We start from the raw sequence: 14,347 nt of genomic DNA, 5'->3' as shown, positions 1-14,347 counted from the left end.
TTCCTGAAGTGAACGACGGTTTCTTTAGTGTGAATGAAGCCGATGTTTAATAAAGTTTTCTTTAGTGTGAATGAAGCCGATGTTTAATAAAGTTTTCTTTAGTGTGAATGAAGCTGATGTTTAATAAAGTCTCCACGAGCTGGAAACAACAGACAGCAGCTGAAACTAAAACCACTAAATAAATAAATAACTAGCTAATTAGTTCAAATGGATTTCTTCTTCTTACGTTGCTATTTTTTTCCCCATATTTGTTTGTTTTTTCTCCACATTACTCTGATTTTATTCACAGCAGAAATCAAACCTGGATGAAAATTTAGTTTTGTAGGTTTACCCTCCCTACACTACCCCACTCCGGTTTAACACGTGATTCTGTCAGAAACCAGAGATCGGTTTGTTTCCTACCTCTCAGCTGATTACTGCCAGTTATTATTGAGTATTGATCAGCAGGTTGATAGATCTGAGGTCAGGCTGATCCTGGTTCAGATCTTATTATTGATCTAAAGATTCTGATCATCGATCAATAAGTCTGAGTGATAAAACAGTGGATTAATGTTCTCAGAGTGGCAGACGGTGATCTTTATTCTCTCAGTCCAACAGAACCTGGAACCCAACATGAACACATGACCCATATTTACACATGTGACCCGTCTGTCCTCCACTTCCTGCCTGAGACGAGCTGTTTACAGGACGGACACAAAGCCTCCATTCTTCTGTCTGACGGCGTCTTCAGCAGGAAATAGCAGCTGGACAGAGTGACGGACAGCGAGGACAGAACCGAGTTTGTAGTCAGACAGTCCTCTGGTGTCTCTGTCCAACTCTGGAATGTGACTTTAGAACCAAAGAGCTGCAGGCAGAACCTCAGCATCTCCTGGAGTCTTTAAACTGTCTGAGGACTCGTCACTGTCCAAGTCTCTGCTGGCAGGAGGCGTATCTCTGCAGAGCGTCCAACACGTCGTCGTAGGAGACGTCTCTGTGGGACGGCAGGGAGCTAAGGACAGACAGACACAGTCAGAACAAACTTCAAACTGTAAACACAGAGTTCAGTGGCACCCCCTGCTGTTCAGAGTCCAGATTCAGATTTTCTCTACAATAAATAACACACTTCATCTGGACAGATCTAAAAATAAGAAATTAAGAGATGAGGGACAAACAGTCAAACATTTACAGCGATCTAACAGAGTTTCTAGAAGACACAACCCAAACCCAGAAGCTCTGTCCCCTCAGGGTCGGGGTTTGGTTCTGGTGGTGGACCAGAGACTTGAACTCGTTTAGAATTCTGGAACTTCAGTCTCCAACAGTTTCTGGGTGTTCGTGTGTTAACCTCTTAAGCCCTGGCCATATTTTCAGAAAAAAACGCCGGGATTTCTTCGGCCCACCCGTGGGCCGACCGGGCTTAAGAGTTAAACTCTGAACTCATGTGATCTCCTCATCCTGTAGATGTTTTTCTATCTCCATGTTTTCTCTCTACTCTGCTCATCATCTGTAGAAGATGTTCCACCATGCTGGATGGATCTCCAACTTGCTCTTCTGTTCTCTGGTTCTGCTGCATTTATTTTAGTCTCTCTGAGGAAACACTGCCTGCAGTTCAACCTGAAACTCTCTGGATGTTCTGGTCTCAGCTGAGTTGGTCCTGGAGAACCAGAACCAGGAGGAGGAAGGTTCTGGTTCTACAGATGTAGTTTTTTTTTTTTTTTAATAGAACAGTCGATCACACTATACAAACACCAAGGATTTAAAAGCTGAAGATGTGGAGGTTCTTCCTGTTTCTACAGTTTGTCACTGATCAGGTTCCATGACTGTCCATCTCTGCAGAACCAGAGCTCCACAGGGAACAGTCCTTCCTCTTCAGATGGTTTCAGCAGAGTTCATGTCCAGCTCAGAAAGTTCTCTGAGGACTCATCACAGATGGAGATGACTAGAGCTTTGTGGACCAGTGCCAGCAGAACCAGAACTGGAGGTGGACTTTCACAGGTCCAAACATGTGAACATCCAGAGACACTGAGATGGTGACATCTTCCAAGTACCTGGATGTTCACCTGAACCATAAACTGGTCAGACTGCTCTGTCCTTTTCTGCTCTGACAGAAAAGGACAGAGCAGGTTCTCCAAGGACACTCAGGTCTTTTGGAGGCGTTTCCTGTGTTCTAATAAGAACAGAATTAGTTTCTTACATGAACTCCGTCAGGCGGATGTGCCATGGCAGGAATCCCAGAGTGCTGTTCACAGGTCCAAACTTCAGCACCAGGTCTGGATCTGGAATATTTTTTGATTCTGAAACCAAAGACAGCAGAACTTATTTATCTCCACCCTCCAGAAAACCCTCCAACGTCCTACCTCTGATGACATGAAGAACCAACGCTGACATTCAGTGATGTGTTGATCTGTAGCGTTCTGAAGATGTTATTCTGCAGATTTCTGGGTTCTACTAGAACATATGTCCCTGCTGTAATGTTCAGAAACACATTATTTCCTCAGATTGTCCATCATCTGTTTTAGCTCCTCCCCTCCTGAACAGCCAGCTCTGATTGGTCGACCACAGCCAAGTAACCTTAGCAGCTCTACTGAGGAAATCATGTGACTGAAGGCAGCTGATGGTTCTGTGTTTACTAGCAGTGATGCTAACATGCTGCTAACATGTCATATGATGAGGAAGAAATAGAAGAAAATACTTTAAACAGAATGTTCATCAGATGAAGAAAAACTAGCAGGAAGTTCATCAGGAAGAGAGGAAAAACTAGCAGGAAGTTCATCAGGAAGAGAGGAAAAACTAGCAGGAAGTTCATCAGGAAGAGAGGAAAAACTAACAGGAAGAGCGAAAAAACTAACAGGAAGTTCATCAGGAAGAGAGGAAAAACTAACAGGAAGAGCGAAAAAACTAACAGGAAGTTCATCAGGAGGAGAGGAAAAACTAACAGGAAGAGAAAAAAAACTAACAGGAAGTTCATCAGATGAAGAAAAACTAACAGGAAGTTCGTCAGGAAGAGAGAAAATAACAGGAAGTTCGTCAGGAAGAGAGAAACTATGCTGGCAGAACTTTTATGTGTCATTTGTAGTGTCATGTTGCCGTGTTGATGGTGCCGTGCCGTGCCATGTTGTCGTGTTCCCGTCTTGCCATGTCATGTTGCCATGTCTTCTCACCTCTCAGCAGGACGTCCAACATGGACACGCTGATGTCTTTGGAGCTCCTCTCTTTGTTCTCCACGGAGCGACAGATCTGCTGAGCTGCCTGGACGATGCTCTGCTTCCCATCTTCAGGAGACAAAACCTTCACTGTGGGTCTGCAGGACACAACTGAAAACATACAGACACACAACATGACAACTCGTGATGTCAACATCCTTTTTCTTTACACAAAAGCTGAAACTTTCATGTTTGAGGATCAGAACCTGATGGAAAACAGTGGGATCAGTCGGTTCTGCTGCGAGTTCCACAATCAATCAATTATTAGTCGACTATCAGGTGAACCTCCTGATAACTGATCCATCAGTTTGAGGTTGTTGTTAGTTTTTTTATAGGGCTAGGGTTCGTTGATTAAACGAAGCTTCGTTTAATCAACTACATACTAGACTCCAGTAGGGCTGGACCCGAACATCCGAATATTCGGCTGTGACGGTGATATCCGAATATCAACTTTGTGATCCAAATACTCCCCCCCCTTGTGTTCTCTAGCGTTGTGTTCTCTAGAGTTGTTTTCTCCAGTGTTGTGTTCTCTAGCATCGTGTTCTCTCGTATTGTGTTCTCTCGTATTATGTACTCTACTGTTGTGTTCTCTCGTGTCGTGTTCTCCCGTGTTGCGTTCTACAATGTCGTGTTCTCTAGTAGTATGTTGTCTAATGTTGTGTTCTCCATTGTCGTGTTCTCCAGTGTCGTGTTCTCACCGTTGTGTTTGTCGGTGCCATTGCTCAGGAACTCGACGCTGTATTTGGATCCGTCGACTCCCAACAGGTTCTGCTGCCGTAAAATCTCCTCCAGCAGACGAGAATTATTCTTCCTGAAGATACCTGAAGAACAAGATCGTCTGAATGTTCTGAGTCCTGGAGGAACCACAGCTGCAGTTCTTAAAGAAAAACATCTAAAGTCTGACTTGATGTGAATATTTTCTGCTCCTTTCCTCTGAACTGGAGATCTGTGGACTGAACCAGATGATGGAGGAAACTCTGATCCACTTTTTAGAGACCAAGCAGCTGATCGAGTCACTAAGAAAACAATAAACTGTTTAATGAATGAATAACAACAACAATATAAACAGTTTAATGGATGGAGAATAATAATAATAATATTAACAGTTTAATGGAGAACAACAGCAACAATAATAGTAGCAGTTGAGGACAGAGTGAGATCTAAACTTGTGCAGTTTTCATCTGAACTATCAGCTGATTTAGAATAAATCATATTTAACAGAATTAAAACTCCAGATTAATTTCTGGAACAGAAACCTTCAGGCAACAGGTAAACACTGGTTTCTGTCAGCTCTTCTGTTTATTATTTTCTGTATCAATCAGCTGTTTGTTCTAAAATGTTCAGAAGTGGATCAGAGTTTCCTCCAGAGATCTCCAGTTTACTGTCAGAGGGAAGAACCAGAAAAGATTCACTGAACAATCACAGAATTCACCGTTTATATTAATGAATGATTCAAACTAATGAATGAGCTGCAGGTTAACTGGTTAGCTTAACTGGTTTAACTGGTTAGTTTAAACCTTCAGCAGGAAATCAGAGAAAAAACGGAAAAATCCTCAGAAGTCACATGAGAGACTGAAACAGACCCCCAAAAAACAGAACCAAGAGATCCACTATAAACCAGAACCACAGAGCTCTAATGTTCCAGAAAACAGAATTTAGAGAATCAAACTGAATGAACGGAACCAAGAGAAAACCTCTGAAACTACTTCTGCTTTCATTTAAACTGAACTTCCTGTAATCTCCCATTTATTCTGTCCTGTTTCTGCTCAACCTAAATCAACCCGGTTCCTGCCGGTACCGGCCCAGCACTACCGTGATTACCGTGGTTATCGTAGACGCTGACATAGGAGATGCCGACCGCCATGCACCACACCACCAGGTTCGCGATGTCCGAGTAACTGGGCTCCTCTTCGGCCACCAGCAGGCCGACGTGCACCGGCAGCTTCTCCAGAGCTTTGCCGTCTGACAGCCACCGCGCTCGGCGACCGTCGCCGCGGTTTCCCGTCACGGGATTCGCGGTAGCATCGGGGCTATGGTTCAGCTTCTTGTGCTGGTCCGGGAACCCCGCCAGAGCGACCGGCAGCAGCAGAGCGGCCACTGCCCGCTCCCACAGCCGGCCCTTCCAGCTCCGCAGGCGGACACGGAGCCAGGAGACCAGCGCCGTGTTGACGTGGACCAGAAGCAGCAGCAGCCGCCACAGCAGGCCGTACAGCAGCGCCATGAGTGTCCGCGTTCCCAGAGAGCAGCGTCCTGGAGGCCCGCGGTCAGAGTCTGCGCTACAGCCGCCTCTGAGTGCCCCTGATCGGCCTGATAATCAGCTCAGCGCCGCCCGGAGCTCCCCGCCGCCATCTTCCCTTCTCTACCGACCTCTGAACCCGCTCTTACACGGAGCTCCCTGATTGGACGGGACGTGAGTGACGCAACAGCTGTTCCCGTTTTGTTTGACGCGTCTGCGAGCTTCGCGTGGCTCCGCGCGGATGAATTACGTCATTTTAGCAGCCACGCCCCCTCGCACCTGTAATCAATAAAGTTTAAAAACAATTCTTTTATCGATAGTTAATGTAAAAAACGGCAATTTATAAAAAAAAAGACTGTCGACATAAACAAAAATATCAATAAAGTTTATTTAAAGCAGCTACATTCAGATTTAACTAATAAATATAAAATAAACTGCATGAGTTATTCCTTCGATGGTCCCTGTTCTCTAAATCCGGAGGAGGAAGTATTCAGAATACTGCAGTTAAAGTACCTTTAAAGTCCTCCATTATTGCAGTAAAAGTACCACTAAAAGTACCTCTCCAGCAGAGAAAAAGTCCTTAGTTTCCAGTTTAGTGTTTGTTCCGTTGACTGATCTGGGATCAGATCTTCAGGTTCTTGCTGGTTCCTGGTGGAGCTGCTTTCCTCTCCTTTACATCCAGGTTATATTCAGCAGAGAAATCTGAGGCTCTGAACTGTCTAAAAACACCTGTTCTCATCTCTTACCCATGATAGTGACTCCCCAGTGTGACACACCACCAGATGGATCAGGTGATCAATCAGTTGATCGATCAGGTAGCTGTTTGTGTGAACAAGTGAATAAAACAGACTGTAAAGCTCTTGGAGGTTCTATAGAATGAAACCGTTGTGTTGTATCAGAGATTAAATCTGAAACTGGTTTATTTAAAGAAAAGCTTCCATTCAGCAGCATCTGCTAGTTTCCATCAGATCATGAGACTGATTCTGGTATTTAGTGAACCAGAAGGAAAGAGACAGACAGTTTTATTGGTACACTGATAACTGGTTCTTTACAGGCTCCTGATTCCCTGGATCTACATTTACAGCCAACACTCAGGAGTTTTATAAACCGATGTTCCATCTGGACACTGGAGGAATGTAGCTCTGTGGACAGACGGAGCAAAAGAACAGAAACCGTAACAAATAGATTCTTATATTTACAGAGTCTCTGGAGGACATGGAGACCAGGTGGAGCTGAGGGATGGACTCTGCTGTGCTTCATTTCCACAGTTTGTGTCTTTACTGATATTTTTATATTTGAGATTTTTGCATTGAAACCTTCAGGAATGAAACAGTTGGACTGAAAATGAAGAAGTTCAGTTCTACAGCAGAATGAAGCGTCTCAAATATTACTTTAATCCATCTGAGGTTGAGGGTTTTATTTGAATACTACAGCTCCCATCATGCTTTGGGTGACCACAGATGATCAGCTGGAGCCTGCACAGAAATATGTATGTACAGAAACATGTATGTAAAGACGTGTGTAGCGTGTTTCTCTGACCATCAGGTACAGACCAGAGTTTCTTTTTCTACCTGTCAGACTGTTTTAATGTTTTACTACAGGAACCGTTAGACGTCTGGAAGCAGCTCTGATCATTCAGATCGTTCTCAGCTGGAACTCTTCCTCCTTCACTGCTGCACCTGTCCTTAGCTCCGCCCACAGCCAAGGATTGGTTAAACTAATAAAGTGTTCCAGCAGCAGAAAGCTTTGAGTATTTATTTTTTCAGCTGCATCAAACGGACTTCATTTCTGTGACCCGATGCAGAAGTCTAAAACAGAAAAGCTCCTTCCAGTTCTGCTCCACCAGACACCTGGCTGCAGGTGAGCTCCTGATGAACCGTCACACGCTTCTGCACAGCTGGCCGGACTCAGCGTCGGACGGACTCAGATCATACAGGTAGAACAGCGTCTCCTCGCTGGCCTCGGCCTCCGTCAGAGGCTCCAGGCGGATCAGGGAGCTGCGATGAGGCTGCTTGGCCTCCAGGCCGATGTCCAGCAGCTCCGAGGGCGGCTCGGCCTCCACGGAGGGATGGAGGTGGGAGCTGGAGGAGCTGCTGCCCAGGTCCAGCTCTGCAGGAGGGGTGCAGCCATCCAGGAAGGCCAGCAGGGGGCAGGAGGTGTACTGGATCAGTTGCTTATCTAACACAGAAGAACAACATCAGCCAACATGAAGGTTCCCAGGAACCATCCGAGAGTTATCTATGATTCAGCTTCAGGAAGCAGCAGCTCGTTACCATGGAGATACATCCTGACTTATTCAGTGTTCTTATGTTCAATAGTTCTACTCTGATAGTTTGAAGTCTGTGAGATTAAACAGACTGTTGATGGTTCATCAGAGCAGCTCAGAGGTTTACTGACCTCCCAGAACCACTCTGAGGGTAAATATTACTGAATCTGGAACTGGGGTCATTCCAGGTGAAATGACCAGATATTCCTTGGGGGTGTTGCTGCACCATCTTCAAATTAGTCCTAAATTTGTATGCCATTAGATAGTCCCAAAAGTACTTTCTATGCTAAATTGTAGGCCTGTAGCTCAAATAGTTTCTGAGTTGTGGGGGTCTGAAATTTTCAGAATTTGTTCTATAAAAAGCCTCGCCAGCGTTTTTTTCATCTTTCAGTGGTTATTTGTCAGCCTCTAGACATACCAGAGAGCTGTGAGTTGGTAAACAAGGCCTCTGCATGTAGCTAGTGCCCCACAAACATCCCCAGGTGTTTCCCTACACTCTGCAGGCCGTGGGGGCTTGCTAAAAATGCTAAAAATTAAGAGATACCTACTCACGAGTGGAGTTTGGGACCTTAAAAGTACTAGAAATACTGCACAGAAGTGTTCTAACACCCCTGGGTTCCATTCTACACAAACTTGTGTGATAACTTAGCAAACTGGAGCTTTCTAGGTACCTCAGTTTGGAAAATATGAGCTCCCAAAGTTGGACGAGATTTTTATTTGGCTATTTTTGGTGGCAAAAATCTCAGTGTGGGACAGGTACCAGAGACCCCAAATTTTTCTACAAGACAGTTCCATCTGTCTTCTATCACTGTACAAAAAAGCAGCAGGGTTATATTTGTAGTTACTGAGATATTCTTACTCAAAATGCCATGGGTGATGTCAAAATGGTTTTTGCCTTTCACTACCTTAAATTGGGATACAAGTATTAGTAGTCATTCCAATGGTAGTATTATGTATGTTTGGTTCTTTGTTAAAGGGGACTACCTTCAAAAAGTGTAACGCCCTGTTTGTGCCACAAGGTCTAGTTTAGAGCCATACCTGTAGATATCATGACATGTTGACACCCATTTGCAATGCATACATGTAATTATAACATACACATACAAATTACATGTACTAACTTGAATTCAGGGAGCTCTGTAGTAGTTTATGGTTGATTAATTTAAAAATAACAACAATAATGAACATGATTGTTATGTTATAATTTCATGTGGTCGTCAGACTCACCTGTGTGGTCGTCGTCCGTCCTGCTTCGGTTCTGCTGGTTCAGGTTTTCTTTGGAAGACACGTTCTCCTGAAACAGAGTTGTTTCAAACCCAACGTTTAGAGGCTGGAGCCCCACATGGCTTCAGGCAAAAGAACAGGATTCTTCCAGCACATTGTCTCACTGGTCTTTTATACGATGAAGATGGTGGATCACTGGTTTAACCCTGGATCTGTGTTTATTCATGTTATCTTAGTGCCCAGGTAAAGGTCTGAATCCTACAGAGAATCTGAAGAGTCCAGAGCTCAGCTTTCAAATTTGATTTGTCCAAAAACTGACTTCCTGTCTAACTTCATCGTTTAAATTATATTATTTAATCTAAATATTAAGGATTAAATCAAGAACTGTACCTGACAGTAGCACAAAGTAAAGCTGAGAGTATTAACTATTAAATATTATTTACTATAACTACTAACTCTGGGTTCATCACATGACAGCTGGACGCTTCTTCAGCAGCAGAACTTTATTTCATTCAGATCAACATAAACCCAGAAAGACGTCTCAAAAGTTCTAGGATTCAATTTGGAGCACAACTACTGATTACTGGTCCTCCTATGAACTATCAGACCAACGATGGATGGATGGATGGATGGATGAGTGGATGGATGGATAGTTGGATGATGGATGGATGGATGGATGGTTGGATGATGGATGGATGGATAGTTGGATGATGGATGGATGGATGGATGAGTGGATGGATGGATAGTTGGATGATGGATGGATGGATGGATGGATGGATGGATGGATGGATGAGTGGATGGATGGATGGATGGATGGATGGATGGATGGATGGATGGATGAGTGGATGGATGGATGGATGGATGGATGGGGACAGGCCACATCATCTGCTGGTGAACATCCTGTTGTTCTCTACTGTCAAACAAACTCTTTCTGAGCTTTTTCCCACAATGGAACCAAAACTCTGTTCTGAGGAACGTTCTTCATGTTACACATTAAACTGTGCTGTGAAGCTGCTCAGACCAGTTGTGTTCATCTCTGCTCTGGTGTTTGAGTGTTTTACCTCCACAGCTTCAAAATCTATGCCGAACTGTTTCCCGTACAGCATGGCCTGGAAGTCCTCCAGACTGCAGTCAATGCTGTCCAGGTAGTCCATGAGCTCCACCCTGACAACACAGAGACAAGCAGGACTTATCCACCAGAACCAGGACTGTGTTAGATTTAAAATAAAGTGTAGAATCACAGTAAATGTAGACAGGTGAGTCCCAGGTGCAGAGATTCTAACCATGGTTTCATTCCCTGATCAGCATTCAAACATTACAGAGGATTTAACACACAGAACCTGGAACACGGAAACACTACTGAACATTTAACAGAGACGTGTTGCACTGGTTTAAACTGAATGTGGGTGTTTGAACATAATCATTGATATTAATGTCAGAAAAGTCACATGAAGTATTTCTAAGACAGCCGAAAGACTTTTCTACCCAGAACGATGCTTTAAAGTGTAAACTGATTTATTTCTGTGCTACACTTTAACTGTGGCCAAGGAAAAAAATCACTGCTGGACCTTTGAGGAAAAATCTGAGGAACTGCAGGAGTTCTAGAAGCTTAGTGTGGGCGGAGCCTCAAAGGGTTTAACCAATGAGACATTAGAGGGTGGAGCATTTATGGAACAGAACCAATCAGGTCACGCAGACAGTAGCTCTCCCTCTCAGCTGGTAACCCTAATGATTCATTGTGGTCCTTACTTTCCCAGCAGGTTGATGTTCTGAGATATGGCTCCGTTCTCGTTCAGGATGGAGTCCATCATCTTCACCGGGTCCTCCAGACTCAGGCCGGACGCTTTGTTCAGCTGCAGGGCGCTGCTGATTGGTTTGTTGCCGTCCAGTGAGCTGCTAGTTGGTTTGCTGCCGTCCAATGAGCTGCTCCGCTTCCCGTCCTCGGCGGGTTTGTCGTCATCGCTGGTGATCACCTCCGTCTCAGTAGGCAGAACACCACAACTGTCCACCTCCACCTCCACAATCTCCACATCTCTGAGACACAAGTCAGCCACAACTAGTTAGTTTAGATAGTCAGAGAGTTAGATAGATAGACAGTTAGGTTAGATAGTTAGCTAGTTTAGACAGACAACTGTCCACCTTCACTTTGCTTGTTTAGATAGCTAATTTTGATAGTTAGCTTGTGTAGATAGTTTGCTACTTTAGATAGTTCAGATAGTTAGCTGGTTTAAATAGCTAGTTCAGATGGCTAGTTTTGATTGTTAGCTATGTGGGAATATGGCCTTTTATTTACTTTTTCTTTATTTGCATGATTATTTGGTGTGTGGTTTTCTTATATTTTGCTGTGAAATTATTTGCTTGATTTTTGTGTTAGTTTGTCAATTTGCATGTCTTGTTGTGTTGCTTTTCTTTATACATTTGTTTCTGGATGGGTTCAGGTCACGCCCACTACCTGCCGGTGTGTACCGGGAACAGAGACTGTGGACACTGGTTGAGCGCACCTGCTATCAATCAGTTTGATTACGCAGGACAGAATCTGGGGCAACGACAGCAAACAAAAGAGACGATCGACAGAGCAAAAGGGAAGGAGAGGCGAGCGGCAGGCGAGCCGCGGAGAGGCGAGGCAGCAGAAGCAGCGGTGAACGGCAGCGTGCAATGGGCAGCACGACAGACAACAGGGCAGAAGCGACGGTGAATGGCGGTGTGTAACGAGCAACATGGCAGACTACTAAGCTGAACAAGGGCACACAGCACCGGCACCAAGCCAGGACGAACGGAGAGAGAGAGAGAGACGTACGGGAGCCACGAAGTGGGGCCAGTTTTTGGAACGCACGGCGGTGCTCAACGCGTGCTTGCGGCATGAGTCACCACACACGGGAGGAAGACGCGTGGGTCCTTTATTGCTTCCCCCACTGGCAGATCCTCTCTTTCTCTCAGGCTCCAGAGCCTGTGTGATCGCGAGGCGCAGCGCCGTGGCCCCGGAGGACTGGAGAAGCTCCCCTAACCCCCCATCAAAGAAGAGGCCCTGCGTGACCAGTCCAGTGGTCACCAATTCCTTAGTGACTTTATTTTAAGAACTTTTAGTTTGCTAATTTTTTGTTGTTTATTGTTAACACTTATTTTTAGATAAATACATTTATTGGAACAGAGAAAATTTTGTTTTATCCCCTGTTGTTATGCACTGCTCACCTCTGGGTTAAGAACCACTTTTAAACGGGTCCTCGTCCCTTACTAGGTGGCGTTGTCAGCTTTAATTGCTTTTTAATCCAAATTACCCAATTTAATTCTATTTTAAAGGTTTTAATTTGAATCATACAGCCCACTATACAGACAACTAGTTTGGATAGGTTAGATAGTTAGCTGGTTTAAATAGTTAGCTAGTTCAGATTGCTACTTTAGATAGTTAGCTAGTTTGGGTAGTTTAGATACCTAGGTTTGATAGTTTAGATAGCTCACAAGCTGCTAGAAGTTCTTAAAACTCCTTTAAAGGTGCAGTTTTACTATCTGGAGGGTTATGGATAGATGGTTATGATTAGGGCTGCAACAACAAATCGATTAAAAACGACAATAATGGATTGTTAAAAGCACTGGCAACGAATTGCATTATCGATTCATGTGTCACTCGCCATGTTGCAGAGCCGTCTACTTCACCTGCAGAGCAAATTGAACAGCGCGAGGTGGAGATATTTTCAAAGGAAGAGTAAATTCAACACATGAAACATAACCAGCACAGAGAAAACTGTTTGACCGAAGTCCTCAGAAGTGTGGGAGCATTTCACGCGTCACAAAACAAAAACATGCTGCATGTCCACTACACGCGATTTTCCCGCACGGCAACGCACGCATCTGAAAATCGCACTGACGATGGACCGTCACTAGCGGGTCACTACGTCGTCATGTGACCGCGCGTTCAACTTGACGGTCCGGTAGATGAGTCTGATAAACACAGCAGCTCAGCCGCAAACTTTCTCTTTTATTTCGAAAACACTTCAGGGAAAAGTATTTCTAAAGCAACTGAGGCGAGAAATAATCTGTGCAGCAGCTGAACCTGTCCTAGTTTTAGTTCATCGACGGCTAGTTTAGATGTTTGAGGACAGTAGAAGTCAAGTCTACTTTATGTAAATGAGCTGCAGGTAAACACACCGGATCACAGCTGGAAACGCACCAACCGGCCACATGTGATGTGTCGCATCGAGTGGACACACACCTTAAGTCACTGCATTATCCTACATTTGTTCCATTTTAAAGTGAGGAAACGTAACATCAGTCTCTCTGGTAGCTTGTCTGATGCTAGGGTTAGCTTATTAACTGATTAATGACAGTGATAGGGCGTGTGTGACTGTGAGAGATGCTTTTTATTTCACTTTAATCAGCTAAAGCATGGTTTGGATATGCATTACAAATAAACGTAACTTGCACACTATATGGTAATAATTTGAAGATTAAGCTTCAAGTTTTAATTTTCTGACATCTGAGTGAAGACACTGGTCTGTGTTGGAGTGAGGCAGGATGAATCACATTAACAGGCTTCATGATAGAAAGACATCATGTCCACCACAGCAAGCAGCTGTTTGACTGAGAGCATCCTCAGCATGACCGTCACTGACATGAGGCCTCTGATGGTTGAAGATGAAGGCTTCCCTACAATCTTCTTATTTGCTGTGTCATTCCAAATCTTCTATTTCTGAATAAAGAGGCGGAAATTAAAAATGTTTTTTTAAAAATTCGATTCTTCGACCGATTAATCGAATATTAAAATAATCGTGAGCTGCAGCCCTCGTTATGATAGAGAGTTATGGGTATTGTCAGAGAGTTATGTTAGTATCATGGGTAGTGTTATGGATAGAGGGTTATGGGTATTGTCAGAGAGCTATGGATAGTATTATGGTTAAAGCGTTACCCCTGTTCGAAGGCTCTGGGCGACTCCTCGGTAATCTCCGCCATCACCTCGGCTTCGTTCTCGGTCAGGTCGCAGATGATGATGTCTTCTGACACCTCAGAGTTCTTCACTCCGTTCAGACCGTTTACTGTGGACTGAAACACACAGTCAGGACTAAACACTACTACTAAAAATACACCTCTACCTCTGGATAATAGCGTATTCATGCTGATCTACTCCTGAGAAACACATTACAGGGAAACTGTTGACTTTTCAGCATATTGGAAGAATACTAATGATGGAAAACTACTGACAATGTTTGTCTTTTAATAATTTAAATCTGGGCTGTCAAAATTAGCACGTTAACGTGGATTAACGTACATGTACGTTATGTGGTACAGATCATAGGCGTTTCTAGCCCATTTTTGGGGGTGCTCAAGCACCCCTAAATTGAATCCCAGCACCCCTAAAGTTTGAGAGATTTCTTTTGTATCGCATGTCCTTTTTTTAACAAACCAGAAAAGTGCAAAAATCATACAGTACTTGGTTGATACGTAATGTTT

The 14,347-nt window shown here is 44.1% G+C and overlaps 3 protein-coding genes across 9 annotated transcripts in view; 1 reads left to right on the top strand and 2 right to left on the bottom strand.

Moving 5' to 3' along the window:
• Positions 1-14,347, top strand: part of LOC127530323 (uncharacterized) — a 133,590-nt gene that overhangs the window by 109,146 nt on the left and 10,097 nt on the right. The window lies entirely within an intron of this gene.
• On the bottom strand, positions 547-5,578 carry nus1 (NUS1 dehydrodolichyl diphosphate synthase subunit). The gene is made up of 5 exons (XM_022207261.2): positions 5,001-5,578; positions 3,878-4,000; positions 3,138-3,290; positions 2,171-2,270; positions 547-988 (listed from the first exon to the last, which is right to left on the bottom strand). Exons 1-5 carry the CDS (start codon positions 5,398-5,400, stop codon positions 898-900), a joined length of 867 nt encoding a protein of 288 aa, XP_022062953.1. The 5' UTR covers positions 5,401-5,578; the 3' UTR covers positions 547-897.
• Positions 5,785-14,347, bottom strand: part of hsf2 (heat shock transcription factor 2) — a 33,906-nt gene continuing 25,343 nt past the window's right edge. For 2 of the 3 annotated variants that reach the window (XM_051936948.1, XM_051936949.1), the window contains exons 8-12: positions 13,806-13,939; positions 10,655-10,939; positions 9,967-10,069; positions 8,909-8,975; positions 5,785-7,593 (exon numbers count right to left, since the gene is read on the bottom strand). In XM_051936948.1, coding sequence (XP_051792908.1) covers positions 7,295-7,593; positions 8,909-8,975; positions 9,967-10,069; positions 10,655-10,939; positions 13,806-13,939 — 888 coding nt within the window. In that variant the 3' untranslated portion in view covers positions 5,785-7,294. Of the gene's footprint in view, positions 7,594-8,908; positions 8,976-9,966; positions 10,070-10,654; positions 10,940-11,050; positions 13,590-13,805; positions 13,940-14,347 lie in introns of those variants that run through there. The other variant, XM_051936950.1, reaches the window with a different exon arrangement.

This window comes from Acanthochromis polyacanthus, chromosome 16 (genome assembly GCF_021347895.1).
Source record: "Acanthochromis polyacanthus isolate Apoly-LR-REF ecotype Palm Island chromosome 16, KAUST_Apoly_ChrSc, whole genome shotgun sequence".
Taxonomy (NCBI): domain Eukaryota; kingdom Metazoa; phylum Chordata; class Actinopteri; family Pomacentridae; genus Acanthochromis; species Acanthochromis polyacanthus.
The sequence above is the reverse complement of the archived record's forward strand: the minus strand, read 5'-3'. Positions and strand labels throughout refer to the sequence as shown.

Coding starts and splice junctions, on each gene's coding strand:
- nus1 (XM_022207261.2), bottom strand. CDS start 5,400: ATGGCGCTGCTGTACGGCCTGCTGTGGCGGCTGCTGCTGCTTCTGGTC. Junction 4,001..5,000: donor CAGCGTCTACGATAACCACG/GTAATCACGGTA, acceptor CTTGTTCTTCAG/GTATCTTCAGGAAGAATAAT. Junction 989..2,170: donor ATCCGCCTGACGGAGTTCAT/GTAAGAAACTAA, acceptor GTCTGTCCTTAG/CTCCCTGCCGTCCCACAGAG.